The sequence below is a fragment of the Lipophrys pholis genome (assembly GCF_963383615.2).
Source record: "Lipophrys pholis genome assembly, chromosome: 8".
Taxonomy (NCBI): Eukaryota; Metazoa; Chordata; class Actinopteri; order Blenniiformes; family Blenniidae; genus Lipophrys; species Lipophrys pholis.
In genome coordinates this window covers 23,270,405-23,291,677 of record NC_137630.1, presented here as the reverse complement: position 1 = coordinate 23,291,677, position 21,273 = coordinate 23,270,405, and the positions used below count along the sequence as shown (strand labels likewise).

At 41.8% G+C, this 21,273-nt stretch overlaps 2 protein-coding genes across 13 annotated transcripts; one reads left to right on the top strand and one right to left on the bottom strand.

The window, feature by feature from the left end:
* raf1a (Raf-1 proto-oncogene, serine/threonine kinase a) lies at nt 1-17,443 on the bottom strand. 8 transcript variants are annotated; one of them, XM_080469798.1, is made up of 19 exons: nt 17,325-17,440; nt 15,139-15,219; nt 10,241-10,467; nt 9,829-9,941; nt 9,632-9,734; nt 9,387-9,544; nt 8,656-8,745; nt 7,147-7,300; nt 6,565-6,684; nt 6,379-6,403; nt 5,652-5,767; nt 5,401-5,518; nt 5,116-5,200; nt 4,826-5,002; nt 4,688-4,734; nt 4,459-4,577; nt 4,036-4,167; nt 2,492-2,626; nt 1-1,747 (listed from the first exon to the last, which is right to left on the bottom strand). In XM_080469798.1, the coding sequence occupies exons 3-19, from the start codon at nt 10,439-10,441 to the stop codon at nt 1,607-1,609; spliced, it is 2,034 nt and encodes a 677-aa protein (XP_080325924.1). In that variant the 5' UTR covers nt 10,442-10,467; nt 15,139-15,219; nt 17,325-17,440; the 3' UTR covers nt 1-1,606. The 8 variants fall into 8 exon arrangements, with proteins under 8 accessions (XP_080325924.1, XP_080325929.1, XP_080325923.1 ...); XM_080469803.1 differs by lacking the exon at nt 6,565-6,684 and having other exon boundaries at nt 17,325-17,443; XM_080469797.1 differs by lacking the exons at nt 15,139-15,219; nt 17,325-17,440 and adding an exon at nt 12,055-12,600.
* Nucleotides 16,844-21,259, top strand: cnbpa (CCHC-type zinc finger, nucleic acid binding protein a). 5 transcript variants are annotated; one of them, XM_080469806.1, is made up of 5 exons: nt 16,844-17,040; nt 19,138-19,252; nt 19,459-19,524; nt 19,629-19,827; nt 19,936-21,259. In XM_080469806.1, the coding sequence occupies exons 2-5, from the start codon at nt 19,141-19,143 to the stop codon at nt 20,051-20,053; spliced, it is 495 nt and encodes a 164-aa protein (XP_080325932.1). In that variant the 5' UTR covers nt 16,844-17,040; nt 19,138-19,140; the 3' UTR covers nt 20,054-21,259. The 5 variants fall into 5 exon arrangements, with proteins under 5 accessions (XP_080325932.1, XP_080325930.1, XP_080325934.1 ...); XM_080469804.1 differs by having other exon boundaries at nt 16,953-17,040; nt 19,617-19,827; nt 19,936-20,969; XM_080469808.1 differs by having other exon boundaries at nt 16,983-18,475.
* The last annotated feature ends 14 nt before the right edge of the window (nt 21,260-21,273 follow it).

Sequence of the window (21,273 nt, the reverse complement as noted above, 5' to 3'; positions counted from 1 at the left end):
CATGGTCGAGTGTTTGACTGAAATAGGAAACAGAACCCAAAATGCATCTGTCACGTTTCATGTTTTGCCTTCACTTCAGAAAGCCACAAACAAAATAAACACCTGTTTCCATTCTCGGATCACAGCAAATATTCCCATATTTACAGTAAATCTGCACATGAGACTAAAACGAAGCGAAGTGGTCCTGCCCTGCAGGAACTGCACACTGGATGTTTACACTAAAACAAAATAGAACCGTCTTCTCTCTTTCCACCACAGGTCCCTCCCTTGCTGGATGATTGTTGTTCCATTGAGTTTGCCAGTGGCTATGCAGCCCTCCCGGGCATCAGCCAATGGTGGATTCTCATGGTGGCGTGTCTGGACTGGATCCCCAGTGAGGTTACACCACGTTGCCAGTGCTACTGCAAACATCACACTCTGCCACAGAGTCTTGCACATGTGTGAGATTTTACTTTGTTAGCAAGCCAGTGAAGTGGTGATAGTCTGACACCGGCCGTCCACATCACTTACCTCCATTAAGTGCGAGCGTGTTGACTTATCCTTGTCTTTTACCATGTGAAGAAAAGGAAAAAAGAAAAAAACGTGACCAATAGTTTGGCAAAGAAATTTAACTTAATTTTATTAAAATATCGAATAGACAACTTTCTCACCAAGTTCACAATAAAATGTTTAACCTCTTGAGAGTGACATGATAAACAAAAAAAAAACTAATCAGTCTCCAAATCATTTTAAATATTTAAGACAACTGCCAAAATGTCCAGCTCACGCTAACCTGTCGATGGAGAGGACGGATAAGAATGTGCGGATATCTTACAGATCACTTTAGTCATAGAATCACTGCTTTTTGCAAAAATGTGCAGATTTCCATCATCCTTCACGCTCACTGTCTGACAGGCTACAATTCATCCAAAGTTACCCAAAAAAAAGCAAACAAAAAAAAAAACGAAAAAGGAAAAAAACCTCCCCATGTCTACCCCGTTATCATTTAAGACAATGCAAAATCAACTACTACTGTGCAACTAAATGGACTACATCCACCGGCTCTGTGATGACGGGGAGAGGTGAAGTAGTGCAGGATCTTCATCCAGGCTTTGTTTCCTCTTAAGGCAGCTAAGTTCAAGAAGTCCTCTTCACCAGAAACCAGGACGGCCTGATCGGAGGCCGCGCTTCACGTCACAGAACCCAAATCCAGAGGCACGTTCGTCTCTCCGATGCTTCCTTCAATGTCCATTCATCATTGTCTTAGGTAGGCGTGCGTGCATATATTTACAACTTAGACCAAGACGAATGCCCACATGAGGCCTCTGCATACTTCTCAATACGCGTCGGGTAAGGCATCACCGACGCATCTTCATGTGTCCATCCAAACGTAATACTCAAACCCCTTCCCGAATCCATCTGGGATTCACCTCTCTATACTCTCCTCTCACATTTTATTGATTAGCATGGGGATACGTATGATTGCATGTGCATCTGTTGGTCTATATTAGCATCAGTATGCAGAGAATTTGGGAATACTGAACATTTGGAGTATTTTGTATATTCTGAGGAGGACGGGCGTAAGGAGTCGGGGGGGTGGGGGGTGGGGTTGTCGCAGCCCGAGGCTCTAGAAAACAGGCAGCCTGGTGGAGGTCAGGGTACAAGTGTTGATATCCTCGGTGTGAGCGACTCGGTGCAGGGACGGTTCTGAGGCACTGCGGTTTATCTTCGGTAGGGCATGCTGGAGAAGCTCGATGGAGGACAAGATCTAAAAACAGAAAGGAGAAGTTAAGTTATTGGTGTGCTGTGTTCCATCACGGTCACACGATACAAGGTTTGAGGACAATCGTCATCTTAAATGATCCACTTGAACACACTGTGTGTAGAGCCCTTTATGAGCGCAGATATACACAATCTTTGTTTCTTTGGCGCTGTGTCTCTCCCCTCATGCTCCTAGTTTTGATTGCAAATATATAAAAAACAGAACCCGACGGTGTGTGAGTTTGTCTGAATGACACGCCCGTTTTTCCTGAAAAAGCCCAGAACAAGTATCTCCCACATGGAGGAGGATCGCACCAACCTAATTAGTCATCTTCACCGACATCCTCCTGAGGATTTGGCGCCGCAGAGTGACTTGTATCAACAGGGAAGGTTAGTGTTATAGCACCGTCTTAGCTGTGTCTGAAGTTAAAGGACAACTCTGCTGTGTATGCGGGTAAACATATAGTGATTGTGGACAACTTATAAACAAAAGTATATATATTATATTGTTAGCTAGTCTTGATGTCTTGAGGAAATCAGCGCCCGCAGCTGGAAGATGTAGTGAGGTGGGCGTCTATAATGTTTGTTTTTTGCACTTATACCTGTAGATTACATGATACAAGTTGTAGCTTTATCAATTAGCGCAGTATCAACTAAAACCCTCATATCATTATGGTGATATTTGTTGCTTAAATCATAGTGGAATGAAACTCTCCTACAGTGACAGAGTACAGTACAAAGAGTGGCTCACCTGAGGAAAGAGGGGCCTCTCGTCCTTCAACTTCTTGATGCAGTCAGCCACCAACCTTTTCATGGCTTTGGGGCAGTTCTTGTAGAGCTTGCTGAGGTCTGGGGACAAGTATCCTCTTCCCACCATGAAGATAATCTGAGAGAGCAGAGTGGAACTGTGATCACAGCTAAAAACTCGTTAAACCAGTCAGGAACTTGCAGCACACCGTCGTTCAATCCCAAATCTGAAATCTATTGGAGATATAATAAATATGGCGTGCAGGTCTGGGGTGACAGATCTCAAACACTGGAGCTATTGTGAAGAGCGCAAGTACATGATGCAGCAGAGAGAGCGATGATAGAAGTACTCTATGTGCTTGCCAAATCAGCTGAGTGCAAAGTCATTTTATGGTGTCAAGGAGAGTATGGCGAGGCAGAGGATCATAACAGTACATTCAGGTACTCTTTACCCAGAACTGAAGACTCATGCGAACGCAAACACAATAAAGTGAACTCAGAGGAGACGCAGGTGCGGTTCAGGCCAGGTCTCGCAACGTAGAAAAAGAACTGGAGACACACTTATGCAGGCCTTTTCTCAGACACACACACACACACACACACACACAGGGTTGTGTTACTGCGGTTAAAATTAGGACTGGGGCTCCATGGCGTCCGCCCCTATTCCACGGTGGGCCTTAGGCCAGTGCCACAACCCCCTTCAGACAGCGACAGGGTGTGTTTCTACTAACTTCAGGCCCAGCTTGACGACCTGAGCTCAGACACATTTCTGAATATGTGATTCAAGCCGTCTTATATAATCAAAACTAAAATAAAAAAAAAGAAACGGTAGAAGAAACACCCAAATCTTCAGCTTAACACTTGTGCAAAACATCTCTGCCCCAAGTGTGAAGTGTGTTGAAGATAAAGGGGAATCCAAATATCTCACCTCTGCACTACATCTGACAAACACTAATGACTAATCATGCTTTATCAATCCCCTTTGGGGAAACACATTGTTGCTGCAGCTTCTCCGTTTGTGCTTGCTTGCAAATGTGGAAGTTTGAATTTTAAACAAGCTCATGAACCTGCTGTTTATGTAGGTGGACATTGATTTCTGTGTAGTTGGGGAAATAGTTCATCTATGCTGACCGACGCATCCCAGTGGAACCCTTCAGTGTAATTGGGATGCATAGATGAGCAAACCCAGAGAAATCCTTTCACATGAAGTTTCAGAGCGTCAGTGGGGATTTCTGTGCCGTAAAATACTCTGAGAAGACTTTCAGCTGTCAGGATATTGATGCAAACGCTTACATTTGTGTAGAAAAGTGTCACAAGGATTGCGGCGTCAGTTCCTTTTTCGGCGGCTACATTGAAGTTCTTTACTGATTTTTAAGATTTATTATTTTTTTGTTTCTTGTAAATAATTTGACTTTATTTAAAAAATTTGATCTCGTGTGAACTAGGCAGACATGCGGGTACACTATCTCACTTCCACGGTGTGAAAAAGGAAGTGGCAGATTATTGCTTGCGATTGAGAAAGGGTGTGAGATGTAAAATGCTCTTTACCTGATCTCTGTTTGCTGTCTGGGAGTATGGCAGCTCTCCCGTCATGAGCTCAAAGAGAACAATTCCATAGGAATAGACATCGGACTGGAAGCTGTACGGATTGTTATCCTGCATCCGGATAACCTCGGGAGCCTGTCCACATACAAGAAACACAATCACTGTAGACATATTCAAGAACAATTCATATTTTTAAAAGTTCTCTTTACCACTCAAAAGTGTTTCAGTAGAGCTATATGCATTACTGAAGAAAAAAGAATGAAGTTCCGTTCTTCCTCAGTGGCTGAAGGCACTGGCTTGTCACACCTTATTATCTGTATGATCACTGCACAACATCGAAAAAGGTTTCGATGCACACTGGCCGTTTATATTGCGTTACTAAGGTGTGTTACACTGCTGTTTGGAGGTTTAAGACATTTTACTGACCATCCAAAGGATTGATCCGGACGGCTGTTCCACCTGATGAGAGCCGCTCCACCTGGCCTTCACTGTAGCAAGACCAAAGTCCCCGATTTTCACCGTTAGTCCTTCATGCAAGAAAATGTCTGCACCACTGTCAAGGAATCATAGCGAAATACTGAGGGAAGACAAATTCCACTGTTTAACAATGACAGTGTAAGCATTGCTTCTATTGTAAAACTAATAGAAAGGATACTGTTGGACTTCATGTCACGATGAATGATGTTCTTTGCATGCAGATAGCTTTAACAAAAAAAAAGGGAACAAAGGTTAGATGAAGTCAGTGATCCTTTTAATGTGACTTTTGAGGGAAGCTCCATTGTTCACAACATACTCCATGCCCTGAGCCGTCTGCCTGGCGATATCTATGAGCTGGATCATCTTAAAATTAGTCTCCAGGACATGGAGGTGTTTGTAGAGGCTGCTCCCCTCACACCACTGGGTGACAATAGCCAGGTTGTCCTTCGTCATGTAGCCCATGAACAACAGGATGTTGACATGTCGAGTTTTCCTGCCACCCGACAAACAGACAGGGAGAGGAAATCAGCAGAGCACAGATAAGATAAATGTTATGGATGATGAACCAAGAATGCCGCTAATACATGAAATAAACACATTTCTCACCTCAGGACTGCAACTTCATTTCTGAATGCCTGAAACTGCTCTGGCGTCGGGTCTGTCACCTTTAAAATCTTCACTGCAACATCACCTACAGCAAAAAATACCCAAGGATGAGCTTCCACGAACCCATAAAAACTCTCAGCGCTCTCACAGAGAGGAATTCCGCATGCACACCAGTTCACCATCATCGGTGTCACATGACATAGTGTGAAAATGTCAAAGTGTGAGAAAAATATGTGAAAGTGTTACACCTGACAGAACCCTGCCCCATCTGTGAGACATTCCTACCATGCCATTTTCCTTTGTATACAGTTCCAAAAGAGCCTGAACCGATGCGGGAGTTCAGATAAACCTCGCTGGCCTCGATCTCCCAGTAGTAACTCGAGTCACGCTTGTCCCGAGGCCTCTGGATGAACCGAAATCACAAAGATCAAACTGTTGACACACAAGCTAAACACAAGGCTGTGACTTTACAGTGCAGGCCGCACAAGGGGGCGCAGAAGATATTTACTGCATGTAAATCAAAATGCCAAACTTACAATTTTATTTTTCTCCTGAGTGTTGAAGGATGTGGCCCTCTCTCGCTGGGCAGGCGCAGGGACTTTGGACTGGGAGTGGGACCAGCCTGTAGGGCTCTGGCTGGGAGAACTCCCCGCTTCAGGAACACAAAACCAAAGGAGAAGGCAATTTTGGCAATTCTGTGTCTAAATCCAGGTGTGTTTTTCTTTAAGCTGTCCTTTCATGTGGTAAACTATTCAGGGGGCATATAATGATGCATGCTTGTAGTGAAATATAAAACTAATAGACTGACACTGACAATGTGTAACCCTCTTACGACACCGACTGGATTTCTGCGCCTGTCCCTCTTTTTAAGGCGTTTAACTTTCAATAGCTCATGATACAGATGTGTGGCATATTGTTTGTCATTTGAAGGCCGCATTGAGGAAGTCATAATCAATGGTATATGTACGCAAAGCTCTATTACTCCACTTTCAATTAGTTTCAGATTTTTTTTTGGTACCAAAAATAATCTAGGAGTTGTGGTGAAATGAAGCACATGTACTAAATCCTCCCAGTGATGACAGGGTTAAAGATCTAGTTCAGTTTAGACTTCACTTTTTTTCCCCCACACATTTTTAAATCAGTCAGAAAGATCAAAAAGCATCAATAAAAAGGGGAAACGAGCACTGAAGGTGTGGGAGGAGAAGTGATGCAGCCCTTAGACAATGCGACATGAGGTTAGCCGAATGCAGCCCAGACACTCACCTGAGTCATGATCGCGCATCGCATCCTAAAGAAACAACAGAACAAAGTTTGGTTAGCTCGCTCAAACTAATATCTCCGAGCTGAGCTGTCACTCGTCATTTGAAGTTAAGTGCTGAGATATGACAGGAGATAACCCGTTTGAAAGGCATGCCATTCAGACTGCACACAGACACTCTGTTTTCTAACCTTTTCTGGTCTCTCAGGTGAGGCCTCAACAAAAGACTGGGAGAAGTGCACAATACCTACTTTCCTCTTCAGCCAGAATCTATGGCACCAGGAGCTGGGAGAGGTATTCAGGCAGTCTAGCTACTCCCCAGTAGGGTACAAAACAACCGGGCAGTAAAGGAGACAGGAGGGAAAGGGACAGAGTAAAGGAAAGTGAGGAAAGAACAACGACAAAAAGTGATGAACAAGTTTCTACCTGGACAGAAAATAAGGGCAACATGTCTACCACGCATGCAGACATACAAAAAAAAGAAAACTAGTGAGGTGATTAAGCAACAAGTGGCAGAAACTAGAACTGAACAGGGGGGAAATTAGATGTCGCACGTATTGAAAACTGCACAGACAGATGCTATCAGGGGAATTAGAAAAACAGGCTTCGCTCTGTCCAGGTAGATAAGAGGTAGAAAAAGGCAGAACGAAAATAGTTGGAATGCCTGAGAAGAACGTAGGAGGGCCAAGAACACTCTCAGGCAGGAGATATTTTAGGAGCGGCCGCTCGAAACCTACAGGAGCACCCAAGGGGCCCATATGGTGTGTAGTTACCTCGATCATGCTGCTGTCTACAGGCAGGGTGGTGCTAACCATGTGGACATTGGGTGTGGAGGTGGAGCGCTGCCTCTGGGAAAGACCGCCGCCTGTGGGTGGGTATGACGTCATGTAGTTGAAGGCATGAGGGGTGGAATATCGGTGGGCCGAGCTGTGAGGACAAAAAAAAAAACGAGAAAAACAATCACACATTTTTACAGAAAATACAGAACACTGATCATAACTTCTTTAAAAATTGGGCCATTGAGGCTGCGGTGCGGTGTACTCCTGTGTGGAGGGGTTTTCTAGTTTCATTTCTGTCTTTTTTTCTCACTTTCCCCCGTCGGGAATCTTTTGTTTTCAATACCACAACTAAAGCATACTTTAGTGTGTAAAAAGAAGAAAACACAATAAAAGTGGGCACGGAGCTGCTGGTTAATCTTATTTGTGGTCGTCCCCTTGTGCCATTTTTGGCTAACTTGACACTGGGTTATTTTGCTCTTGATGTTGGCCCAAAACAGTGTTGGCTCAGTTGAAGAGTGCAAAGCTCACCAGCCAAATATGCTAATCTCCAAACAACCCAAATGCTGATCTGAATTGAGATATCACAAGCACGACGTGCATTTTTAACAAATTAAACCATTCACAATGATTTAACCGTACATAGAGTTCTACCACATTCAGTCAAAAGTCTTGGTCTACTTCCTGTGTGAGGACGAACTGTACTCAACTGAAGCCGGTGGTTAAAATGGGGACAGAGGAAACCGTGCTGCATGACGTGTACAAACAAGAGATCATAATATATAATACACACTCCTTGAGAACAATTCCCCTTTTGCCATTACAAAAACTACGTTTCAAAAGAGCGTTTCTGCGAATGCGCGACATGGAACTGCTCAATACTTTGTGAGTGCTAATTTGGCAGCTCAGAGTGCTTTTTAACCATTTTAAGTGCTGCTGAAACAACAGACCCTTTTCACACCTCGTTACATCAGCCCCTGGCCCGGTAAGCCCCCATAAAGCTGAGGACGTCATTAAAAACAGGGTTTTATTTAATTAAGATTAAGGTCCTTTAGAAATTAGAACATTACTACTGTTGTGCTGCAGTCAAGCACGGCAAATACCACAAAATGACAATAATCACGGAAATATATCAAGGCCTATTTATAGTACGACCACCCAAAACCTTATAATATTAATTCACCTATGAAGAAAGAAATAAAAGCTTCTCCTTGTTTCGCTTTGTGGCATCACACTGCTCTGTGCATGTGGTATAAGAGCAGTTTGAGATGATACACATAGTTTTATACAACTCAAAACACACATCTACAGGTGGTGGGAACATGTCAAGATGTGCAGCCACAAACACAGGAGAAAAGAAAAACATCATCCTGCAACAATACAGGATTTCATGCTTGTTGAGTGTTTCATGAGCCAAAAAAAAAAAAAAAAAGCACATTTAATATACTTCTTAGAAATCTAGTTTACATTGTTTAATACTCAGGTTATGGATTATGTAATGGTCACCTTGGAAACCGTGTTAAGGACTCCCTCATTCGCCGGGACGTCAGCGGTGGCAGGGACGGGCCGCTGCTCTCACCGGGTGCCGGACACAACCTGAAGATAGAATCGGAGTGTGAATAACTGGCAGTGGACAGTTCATGGGACAGTGTAAGTGCTTAATGAAATGCCAGCTGACGCTTCACTGTTAGTGAAATGAATCTTCAAATGATTACTGTCACTCCTGCAGCCCGCAGGCAAAGGTACATTCAAAGATATTGGTTCTTATGCAAAAACATTTTCTCTATGTGTAAATAAGAGCAAAGAAATGTACTTTCAGGAGAACATGCAGCCTCTTTTTTATCTAAAACCTACTTTAGGACTAACTTATACAAATTGAAAGCAATTAAAGTGGAATGTACAGTTTTCTTCATTAATAAAAGACAAAAGTTGAAGAGAAATCACAAATAAGACATCAATAAGATCCCAACAATGATGATGTGTCTGTGTGCATACACTTACAGTATTTTAGTTTCAAATGTGGAATAAAGTACAAAACAAAATGGGGAAAGGAGGCGGGAAATGGGCAATAATAGAATAAAATTTACAATCATCTCTTGATCATAATTTAAAAAAAGAAATCTTAAAATGTTGAGTAATTACTGCAATTACTCCAAATGTAGTGTGCAGCAAAAAAAAAACGTTGTGAGAAAACAATCATCTGTCCCCCTGAACATTCCCCCCCCTCATATACTTACAGGAGTTGTCTGATATTGCTCCAGTCCACACACATCGTGGGAACTTTGGTGCTACAATGCTCATGGAATTTGTAACCACACGTTTGGCAACGGAAACCATTCAGAAGAAACTTCTGGCAAATGTCACAAAACGCTAGTTTCAGGTATGTTTTTCGAACCTACAGACCACAGAGAACAAACGTGGGTTTAGTTTTCAAGGCGGTGACTCTTCTGTCGAATGTTGAGGACGCTGTGAAAGTACTCACAAAGTTGTGCGTCGTTAGAGGAACGTGATCTAAAACCTCCACCAGAAGCTCCTCCCCGATCAGCGAGGTCGGGTCCGTATTCCAGTCCATCCGGAACTTTTTACTGACGAAGCATGTACATGATTGGAATGTGATTTAGAAAAAGTGATGCGCTTTTATTGGCGGTGGGCACAAATCCACATTGGCCCCGTGCTCACCTCCTCTGTCCTGGATGCAGTCTGAAGACCGCGCAGCACTGAGGCAGCAGGCCTCGCACCTTCAACGCTTTAATCAGGCAGTTGTGAAGAGTCATACCAGGTCTCACGTTTACCTGATGGGAGAAAAGGGGTTTTAAAAAATGTGTTCAAAAAAGTCTTAGTCCCTTGCCAGGATGTTAACAACATTATTTGTTAAGAGCGTGTGGGGTTTTTCTCCATGCAGTCTGGCCTAAAAACCTGCATTTTTATGTAACTAGTCACTTTAAATTGCCACTGGGTGTGAGTGTTTGAGTTGCCCGTCTCTCTGTGTTTGCCCTGTGATGGACTCTCAACTCATCCAAGGTGTAGCCTGCCTATTTGCCGATTTCAAATCCAAAGTTGTGACACTACTGCACTATCGAATAGAACTCACCACAGTGCGTTGCTGGTTTGGGAGGTAGACCCGGATAGTGCTGCTTGTCTTGGAGTCGGGCATCTTGCTGTCGTCGGAGGAGCGACGCTGGCAGGAGAAGCCCTGGACCATGGTCGGGGAAAGGCAGGGGCCCTCAAACGCAGAGTCCTTCATGCCAAAGCCGTTGCTCAGGGTCTTCCACGCTCCCTGAAGGTGCTCCATTGTTAAAGACGGGTGTTTTCAATGGTCTGGAAAAAAAAAAAAAGATAAAAACACATCATAACTTGTTCTTGTTTTTTCTATTCAAAGTTATGACTGGTGTGCAGACTCAATGTCAACCTGCAAAACACAAAAATACATATGTTTGGAGGAAAAAAGTTTTGGGTGTCGTACGATTGCCATTTACTGTGCAAATGATCAAGTACTCTTCCTTGTACTGTTAAATTGTGACTTTAAAAAAGTTTCATTAGTAAGAAAACATCTTTGTGTCTAAAATGCATGTTTGTTAAAACTAGTGGCAGTAATAATAAATAGCTAAACACACACCTACTTGTTTTTTATTAGGTCTCTAAGCCAATCTTCATGGATTATAGCACGATCAGGGAAAGTAATTATTTTGAAAGTGTTAAAGAGGAAATCTGCAACTCAAAACAGGACAAGATCAAGATATAGTGACAATGTAGGACCTTTTTTTTGGGGGGGGGGGGGGGGGGTTAAAGCCAATCTCCTCCCCATTTATAAATAGTCTTTAACTTTCCCTTTTGAACCAAGCAGTGCAGCTATGTGGGCAAACTAATCCAGTCAGACCTGGAGAATCTCAGGCCACCCCGGAGGTCAGTCGTGTTATTTAGGGTGTGCTTTCAACAGAATCTATTGTCTGCACGGTCAGACAACAGAGTACTAACACAAACTCACCCACGTACTGCAGCGAGTACGAATATTTCCATGCACGGCCCATTTGAATAACAAATAAAGGACCAGAATAACTTGAAAAATACTGCACAATGGAAAAAGAACATGGGATTTGTTTTTCAACATAAACTGTTGCTGGACTTGTTTGAATGATTTTTTTTTTTTTTTTTTTACTGATTCTTACTCAACACATTTGCCATGCACACTTTCACTGTGCAATCCTCAAAAAGTGGTCTGCAAGCATGCTGCAGAGATGATTTATAGTAGAGAGGTGAGCTGTCACAGCAGACATACTGGTTTGTCTGGAGGACAGAGAAGATGCAAATCCAGAGCTTTGTGGGTCTTCTATCTTCTAATCTGTGATCCGGTTAGAAAAGATAAAAAAAACAAAAAACTGAGAGGAATCTCAAGTCTGCAATTTAGTGTGCAGAGTAAAACAAAATTAAGTTAGAAAAAAAATAGAAAACCAGCCTGCAAAACCAAAAGTTTGTTCAAAAGTCAGACATGAGTTCAATGCAGCAGGTTAGCATTATGTTACTGCTTTTCCCCCCGAAGTAATAGTATAATAATATCATTAAAAACAGGCTCGTTAAACGCGTGCAGTATGTGCTACGTGCTTTCTTTCTTTTCTTTTTTTTTTTCCAACAAGGCCTTGTAGAGCCAGTTATGACTGAGAATTCACCCGGAGGCCCACAGAAGCGGACAATATCGTTTTTTAGCTGCTTTTCTCTCCCCACCGTCCTCCATTCAACTACGCCTGATTTCGAACGGTGCATTTCCCCCCGTGGCTTTTTAACGAGAAAAGCGGCTTCCACAAGCCTCCGTGTTCACGAACGACACACACACACACACACACACACACACACAAAAAGAGAGAGAGGGAGAGAGAGAGAGAGAGATAGGGATAGCAAAATGCTGCTTACAGAGCCGGGAGTAGCCTGGACATGCTCACCAAGACAAGTTAAAAAAGTTGTGCTCCGCCATAACTTCAGGAAAAAGTGGCGTCGGTGACATCATCATATCTGCAACGCATTCAAAGAAAAACGGAGAAAGAGGAAAAACAGAAAGTCCAGCCCCGCTAAAGTCGCTTCGAACGGTCTCCGGATCCGTTAAAAGTTGCATTAAAACAGACGTGAAGGTCACAAGCGGCTCTCTCTCTCTCTGTTTTTTTTTTTTTTTGTTTTTTTTATGTAACCAACCAGTCAAAATAACGCAGAAGGGAAAAAGGGAAGAAAAAAAAAAAAAAAAAAAAACAGAGCGAGAAAGAAAAAAAGATTTCCGAGCCGCCGTGAAGGCGAGAAAAATCCCTGAAAGTGACACGACGGAGAGGATTCCTCCCAGAGTCCCCCGGACCCCGGATTATAATCCCGCAAATGTCCCGGTTTCCCCGTGCTCCGCCGGATCGATATTTACTTTGACCAGGGGAAGGTGAAGCGGTCCGAGTCGGTGTCGTGCGTCCGTCTGACGCCGCTGATTGAAACAGGACCTCGCAGTCATAACAAGAGTTGCAGGCATCGCTCACACTGCGTAACGAGCAGCACGGACCCAGAGCCCTCCCACTCCGCACACACGCTCTCCTTCGGCACAAATCCACTTCTTCATTTCTTTAATCACACCTTCACAGGATAAAACACTCCCAACCCGCGGACACTTTAAAGTCACCTCCTTGCGGTCTTGCCTCGCATTTCTGAGTGAGATGTAAGAGGTTTGTACCCGCAGAAGTGACTTATTGTGCACCAAAGTGAAATCGTTTTAAAGTCAGATTTGGTTTGAACGTGGTAAGTGTCTTTTGAAAAGCAAATGATTTGACCCACTACCGGTTCAGAGTAGTCCATATTAAAACCGAGCGCGCCACCAGCTGGAAGCATGGCGACACTGCAACAGAGTAAATTAATCTGTCTCTTAATACTCTTTTAAAAGTAAAAAGGGAATTTTTGAAAACAGTTTACCATTCATATACTTTCATTACTATAATTGATTGGTTTTCCAACGGAGCCATTTTATCTGGGAATAATCACTGGGGGGAATTATAGGGAAGTGAATAATGTGGGATAGAAAGACGGATGAGTGAATATAAAGATTTGGATAATCGCACACATACAAAAAGAACCTGCAAACACACAGTATTCGAACCCAGATCTTCTCACTGTGAGGCAGGAGCGCATACCGCTGCACCACCATGCAGCCTTGGATCAGACTCATTCTAACTTAAATATTCCACCAATGTATGTATATTCTACTAGTGTGATATCTGGGGTTTGATTAGTCAGAAACATTGATTACACTGTAATTTCATTTTTACTTGTATGTACTACATTTTAACATCTGACCTGCACTTGTTGTGAATATTACACTTATCCATCTGCTTTATGAGCTCAAGATTGAGGGCTTAATCTTTGTATTAAAGGTGTGTATGCCGAGATTGATATTTTAGGACACAATGAAAAAAACCAAGCAAATTACAATGAACTAACATGCAATGCAGTAAAATTCTCAATATTACATTTTTGCAAATATTTGGAGTACTCAAACCAAAGATAAAACTAAAATCAGACAAAAGTGTGCTTGAAGCCCACTAATATGACGAGTATGAACCCTACAATGCACGACTGAACCATCCGACACCTGATGAGCTTCGAGAAAACCCAGAGCCCCTCAGGTCTGAGTCACATCACATCAATCTAAACAATACCAGAATAAAGTTGAAAGCATATCAGCATATGAAACCACATATATACTCGGCTCCTCCCCTTGTGTCTGTTTTTCATCTGGCGGATAAGCAAGCATGTACACTTGAGCAAAGAACAGAAGAAAAAGGCTCGTATCTGGTTCCCATTGTTTGAGCCGTTCAATGGAATGGGATCATTTGCAAATGTCACAATTTCACTGTTTATCCATCTCTAATACTATTTCCATCAAACATAAATGAACCATCATTTTCCCCACATTATTGCCTGGATGTACTATAATTTATTTTAAATCAAATGAGGAGAAACCTACAATGCATGCGATTGGCAGTGAGACAGAGAGGAAGATTATTCAGTAAAAAAACAGCCACAGAAACCTGAGTGTGATATTGGACTACAGTTTGTGTTGTGAATGTTAAATTGACAACATTTCAAACAGCCTTCTTTCACCTCAGAAACAGTTTTCCTGAACCGACTTGATGCTGAGAAACTGATCCAGGTGCTCTCTCTCTCCAGCCTGGACCATTACAATGCCCAATTGACATTTCTACCAAAAGCAATCAAAATCCAGCTGTTTCATTCAGAATTAATATGAAAATTACTTTTTAATTTTCTGTAAATGGTTTCATGGGTTACCACTTTTCTAATTTCAATTTCTAACCGTCTGTCTAAATATATTCCAACTCCCATTTTGAGGCCATGAAACGCTTGTTGAATATCCCTGTAATGAAACACTTGTTTTCTATGTATATCTATTTTTTCTCCACATGTCATGTGGAGAAATGGCTTTTTAAATTTTGAATCTTCTCTGTTCTATTCTTTCATGTGAAGCACTGAGCTGCATTTTATGTATGAAAGAATAGTTATTGTAATTACAACTTAGGGACGCCGATCCCAAATGATTATTACCCACAGTGACGGACAGACACAAACACACACACACACAAAATTTAGAGTCACAAATTATCTTAAAATGATGTTCTTGGATGATGGAGGTATGCCACGCCCACACACCCACAGGGAGAATATGCAAACTCCATAAAGAAAGCCCAACCCAGACTTTAACCAGTGACACTGACCACATCTAATGTGGTGAGAGTACAAACCGCCACACCACTCTCCGGACCATAGCTGTTCCTTTTACCTTTGAATATCTCATTCAAAAGACAAACATTTCAGTGAAAAAAGATTTACAGAACTTAATTATTCTTTCGTTTGCACAAAGATTGTTCAAGCATTAAAAAGCCAGTTTGACTCCTTACTCTTCCCCATCTTGGACCTATAACAGTATCAATGTTAAACCATAACCTCTGTACTCACCATGTGTTCACCATCGCTGTAGCCGGCTGGTCTGGGTCCCCTGAAGCACCCCGATCACAGACGGTCCATAGGTCCTTCAGGCTGGAGGTGACACAGTCAAAGGAAGAAAGTCTTATCAGCATCCTGGTCAAAATGTCTTCATGTGTCCAGCACGCATTGTTTCCATGAAGCAGCAGAAACACAATTCTAGTTAGACATCAAAAGCACACATTTAAGCCTCATTCCAGTTTAAAGCCAAACTCTGTAGTCATCCTACATATCTAAGTTTAGAATTTGGTCTGCCTTAGAGAAGATGACCCTGACTGATAGATAACACACAAATAACAGAAACACCAAACTGTGTTTCTGTGAAGATGAGGGCAGGGCTTTGTCATTGTGGAGGTTTTTAAGGTACTCCACCATATGTGACAGCACCACCCTGATTCCTTAAGAGCACATTATTATATATCATTTCATCCAAATCAGAACTAAGTATCACAGGTTGTAAAGCATCTTACCTGCCTTTCCCATAAAGAATGTGATCCACAATAGGAAGACCTTGGTAAACAGAAACTGCTATCTCAGAGCTTGACAGTCAAACCACCTTAAGAGTGAGATGAATGCATCTTCCCCACTTATTGATCTGGCAGAGCACTCAGGCCAGTTAGCTGAGATGCCTCCAGCTTGCAGAGATTGTGTCTCTATCAGTCCTCCTCATTTCAAAATATGATGCAGTCAAGACTTGTTCCACAATGAATGTTATGCAATTAACTATATGCTTGTGAAATGTTTGCTTAAAGGCATGGTCTATGTTTCTCTGGACAATGCAGCAATTTTTTTTCTGTCCAAGATCCCCAAAAGTCCGCTGAAAATCACATCAGTTATTGGCTTTTAAATAACAAAAAAAGAAAAGAAAAACAAAACACAAAGAAAACAAAAAAACCAATACATTAAACTTTAAATTATTAATGACATTGAAGGACAAATTTAGCTTTGCTTACATAGTCATTTTTCCTATTTGTTTTTTGGTCTTATTTTTTGACTGTGAAGCATTTAATGTATCCTATATTTTATATATTAGTGAAATCCATTAGATAATATAACTCAAATATAGCCATACAGTGGAAACAGTCCTTGAGATTTTGAAGACATTTTGTAATATGTTCCAATCACAAAAAGGGCTATGTTATGATATGATATGATATGATATGATATGATATGATATGATATGATATGATATGATATGATATGATATGATATGATATGATATGATATGATATGACATTTAGTCATATGGCTGTCTTTCACTCAAAGGTTCTGAAAATGCCATTTTAAAGTCAGATTTATATTATCATTTTCAAATGTCTTAACTCTTGCTCTTTCAAGTAGTCAGTAGGCTGACTTTTTTTTTTTACAGACGTTATAAGACATTTTCTAGTTTAACATTTATGAATTATTAAAGTTATGTGAATTTAATGGATTGCAAGAAAAAGGCATGAGGGATTAGATCCTGGCTCTTTATGTGGAGTGTAGATATGCAAATTTGTGTGACGCAAGTTTTCAAATAACCTGAAAATTACATTAAAGTGAAACATAAAACGTAAAAATGTGCCTGCTGTTGGGGAAATGTAATCTCTAATATATTTATTAGTAAGTATTTAGAAGGTAGGAATATTAAGTAAAAGTGCAAAATAAAGCTAGTCGATTAAGGGAAAAAACGACCTTCCTTGTCTACGATTGGCTGATTTATAGAGGCGGTGTCCAGACATCATCGTCTCTGATTGGTTGTTTTCAGCGCGAGTCGCCAATGGCAGCGCGTTTTTTTACTGGATCCTGTGAATGACAATTCAGGAACTCCTGCTCACACCGCATGTAGCGCAAAGAAGGAGGCGTAAACACTGACAGAGCTAGATACCCAACAAGGTAAGCCATAAAAGGGGCATTAAAATGCATTTAACAAAAAAACGTCGTTCGGGTGTTACTGTTGGAGTCACGACGCGTTGAAAGAGACCCACGCGGTAAATTGAAGATTTGATGGGGGTTCCTTTGTCAATGCGTGCTGATATTTGGCTTAACTAACGGTGCATCGGGATCTCGGTCCGGCCTGCTAGCGCTAGCTTGTCACAACGACCCTGCTGTTTGCGTCCTGCGCGGGAAATTTTGTTCATACGATATAAAGACTCAAATGTCGGGCGAAATCCACGTACCGCGTCCATTTATCGCCCCAAGGTCCCGATGGCCAGTTTCTTGCGGTCCTAGAGCGGTCGATCGTCGACCGAAGCGAGCTGGTTGGTCGTGGTCGTGAGGTGGTCCGTTAGCATGTGCTAGCCAGCAGCGGCGGTGTCTCGCGAGTACGCAGGAAAATCAACGTGACTAGGCCAGCTAGCGTCGCTTCAACCTTTGGCATTTGATTTCTGCCTGTGCGTGCTCAAAAACGCCTCGGAATCGGAACAATCCGGTACACGCTTTCAGTACGGACGGATCGCCGACACTTTGTAGAGCGAATTCCGGTATGTTTAATCGCTACTAGGCCGCGGGTTTGTTGTTTTATTTGCAGATGTTGGATCAACACAACACGATGCGACGTGCTGCCCTCTGACGCTAGCCTCCCGAGTTAGCATACAATCCACGGCGTGCTCTCGTGGACATCTCTGTGGTCAGCAGCACTGTCGACCAGACACCCAGGGCGATTTCAACATCCGCACGCCGGATCAAACAAACAAATCTCTGCGGAAAAGAGCATCCATGTGGCTCCTGGGGAACCGCGGTTCATTAAACGATGATAAAACGAATCCTTTCAAGTAAATGGAAGAAACTCAAAACGGGCCTGTTTTGGAAAGGCCGTGCTTCTTAAGTCTAGCAAACAAATTTAAACAAAAAAAATGTTTTGTCTAAATCATGCAAAAGTAACACACTTCGATCTTTGTCTGGCTAAAGTCTCATACCGTCTTTAATTGTTAGTTAAAAAAAATAAAAAAATCAAACCCAACCAGGCGTATTGAATTACAGTAAGCTCTACATATGTTTCCCCACCAATTTATTTTTACATGCTCAAACTTGAACTTTAGTGCCAGCATGATGCCTGAATATCAAAATTGTAAAGTTGAACTATTTCTTCTTCTTTTTTTTTTTTTTTTTAAGTAAGAAGTTGAAAAAAATGGCTAAGAGTCTAAATCTACTAAATGTATTCATTGGTATAAAAGTACTTGTATTAGGTGGAATCAATGTGTAGTTTTTGGATACTTGGTCCAAGGAACTTGATTACTCATTAACTTTTTCCTGGCTTGATGTCTTCAGCGCTCAGAAAACTGAAGGTTGACCTTTGGTGATCACACCATGATCTCACTGGGGAAGCAGTGTAAGTTAGCTGAGTAGTTAATTGTAGTCAGGTTGGCCAGTTTTGTAAATTGTACCCCTGTCTGATAATAGATTAGCCCTCCCCCCCTCCCTCTATTAGTTAAACATGCTAGACTCAGTTTTGCTGTAACGGTGTTTGACTCAAACCCTAGTAATATCTTAGGTATGTCGTGAATTTTTCTCAACACTAAACGAGAGATGATTACAGTTGGTGGGAAGTTTCACAGGTCTGGAGACACGCAAATGCAGTCAAATGTTCAGCAACAGGCACTTGCACTCAGTGTGCCATAAAGTAATGTGTGCCAGTAGAGCTAAAGCGCATTACGTCGGTGTGATTGTAAGTAGTTTAGACAGATTTTGCTATCGGTGACAAGAGTAATGTGCTGTAATAATGCTTTTAGATTCTAGCATTATACTAAGCTGCTTAATTGTTGAACAAGAGACCACGTTTTAAGCCTGAAAAAAAATAAGCTGGTATCTCTGTCCTGCTTGAGACAGATGTGATCATAGTTCTCAATGGTGCACAAAATATTAAGAAGAATGAAAACTTGATTTATTTCCAATGGTGGTGACAATTGCTTTTTTCCTCTTTTTTTTAAATGCCAACATTATGTTAGTGTAATATTATATATTAACCTGTTTTTCCTCTTCTTCTTTTTTTAGGCGATGGATATGAGCAGTGATTGCTTTGGATGTGGCCGCTCTGGCCATTGGGTCAAGAATTGTCCCAGTGGCAGCGGTTCACGTGGACGCGGCAGGGGTCGAGGACGAGCTAAGGGTACTAAATCAGTTTTATCACATCGATATCAAAAAAAACATGTCACAAATTACGTGACACGCATTTTTATGTCAATGTATGTTATTTTTCCAATTACTATATTTTTGTCTACTTGTAGCTGTATGGGAATAGGAGTGGATTAAAGTGGCCTTTTTTGATGGATGCATCGACTTTTTTCATCTTTATACATTTGTGTTGAATTGTAGAGATGTTCTGCTATCGGTGTGGAGACCAGGGACACATGGCCAGGGACTGTGACCAAACTGAGGATGGTGAGAACCTCTTTTTCAACTCGATTCCTCCTTTAGTAATTCAACGTTGTCCTTATGGGCAGGTTTTAATGAACGATTTGTTGTTGTTGTTGATGGGGGTTTAGCGTGCTACAACTGCCACAGAAGTGGTCACATTTCCCGGGACTGCAAGGAGCCCAAGAAGGAGAGGGAGCAGCTCTGCTACACCTGCGGCAAAGCTGGCCACATGGCCCGTGACTGCGACCACGCCAACGAGCAGAAGTGCTACTCCTGCGGCGGCTTCGGTCACATCCAGAAGCTTTGCGATAAGGTGAAATGTTACAGGTAGGTACTGACTTTCTGAACCGCATTACGAGTGGTGGTTTACGGTTTTGATCGATCTGTGTGTCGGGATTTCCGGCCCATTTCTGACATCCTTGTCGTCTGTTCCAGGTGTGGTGAGATTGGTCACGTCGCTGTGCACTGCAGTAAAGCCAGCGAGACTAACTGCTACAACTGCGGGAAGGCGGGCCACCTGGCAAAAGAGTGCACCATTGAAGCCACCGCATAATCAGTGCCCTCTGTTGCCCCTCCTTTTTTTCAGATTGATGGTTGGTTGTATTATTTTCTCTGAATCCTCTTCACTGGCCAAAGGTTGGCTAACAGAGGCTAGTCCCACGCCAGTGAGCCTCTCGACATGTAATACAATGAAAGGGGTGAAAAAATATCTTTCTGCATTCAATACAAAAATGTTTTAGTTTGGTAGCGGTGTTATGTATAATGCTTTGTTAAAGAACCCCCCTTTCCAAGCCACTGGTGATCAGAGATGAATAAATGGGACTAAACATATGGGAATCTATAGGACCTCTGAGCTTGTGAAAGTGTGTCTCGGTAAAATGAGACAGAAGAAGGGAGTAAATGGAAACCAAACTTCCATATGTGGTCATTTTGGTTTATTTTTTATTTTATTTTTAGTGGGATACGAGTTGGCCAAGAGTATGACACGGAAACAGTTCATAACATGCATTTCAGCCCCTACACACAGCTAAGTGGGCGATAACAAACTACATGTTATATTACTAAGATATAAAAATTTTGGAGGTATTAAATAAATCATGCTCTTTTATAGAAATCTGTTTACAATTTAAATATCACTTGGTAGACCAAGGAAGACTTTTCGTTTTAAAATGGCTTTGGATTTCTGTTTTTTTTTTTTTTTTTTTTTTTTTACCTTGGCAAAATTTAACATCAAGAACAGTTGTCAGAACAGCAGAATTTGGAGTTATTTGGGAATGAAAAAAATGTTTTCACTGAAATCAAAATGTTATTTTTGTACAATATCACTTAGACTACTGTATAAATACCATTTGCTTGTACTCAGTTTTTAAGTCGGAAGGAAAGTGCAACTGAAGTCCTAGAAAATAGAAATGTAATTTTAAACTATCAATAAAGCTGGAGGAGCACGGGGAGAACACGTGTCTGGTTTCATTGGTTTGCCTTTCTTTGTTGATTTCCCTAACTAAAATGACGGAAATACACTTATTATTCTAATCTAACTGAAGTCATTAATCTGTTCACTAAATCTAAAAGGTTGAGATGAACATATTTCTACAGATTGCATTTGTATCCGCTTCCCATTATGCTCGGGTACTATTCAAGTCTGTTAAACCAGACTTCCTTGCTGGTGCCCTGCAGGGGCTGACTGCAGCATGTGACATCGACGGGCTGACTTTGTTTGCAAATCATCACGTCTGGGTGAAATAAAAGCGTTAAATCTAGATATTGAGTGAT

What these genes read in the sequence shown, in the direction of transcription:
- cnbpa (XM_080469804.1), top strand. Translation starts at nt 19,141, where the DNA reads ATGGATATGAGCAGTGATTGCTTTGGATGTGGCCGCTCTGGCCATTGG. An exon ending in CTGTGACCAAACTGAGGATG is followed by an intron (nt 19,525 to 19,616) that starts GTGAGAACCTCT and finishes TTGTTGTTGTTG; the next exon opens with ATGGGGGTTTAGCGTGCTAC. An exon ending in GATAAGGTGAAATGTTACAG is followed by an intron (nt 19,828 to 19,935) that starts GTAGGTACTGAC and finishes CGTCTGTTCCAG; the next exon opens with GTGTGGTGAGATTGGTCACG.
- raf1a (XM_080469798.1), bottom strand. Translation starts at nt 10,441, where the DNA reads ATGGAGCACCTTCAGGGAGCGTGGAAGACCCTGAGCAACGGCTTTGGC. An exon ending in TCCTTAACACGGTTTCCAAG is followed by an intron (nt 7,301 to 8,655) that starts GTGACCATTACA and finishes TTGTCCTCACAG; the next exon opens with CTCGGCCCACCGATATTCCA. An exon ending in AATGAAGTTGCAGTCCTGAG is followed by an intron (nt 5,003 to 5,115) that starts GTGAGAAATGTG and finishes GTCGGGTGGCAG; the next exon opens with GAAAACTCGACATGTCAACA.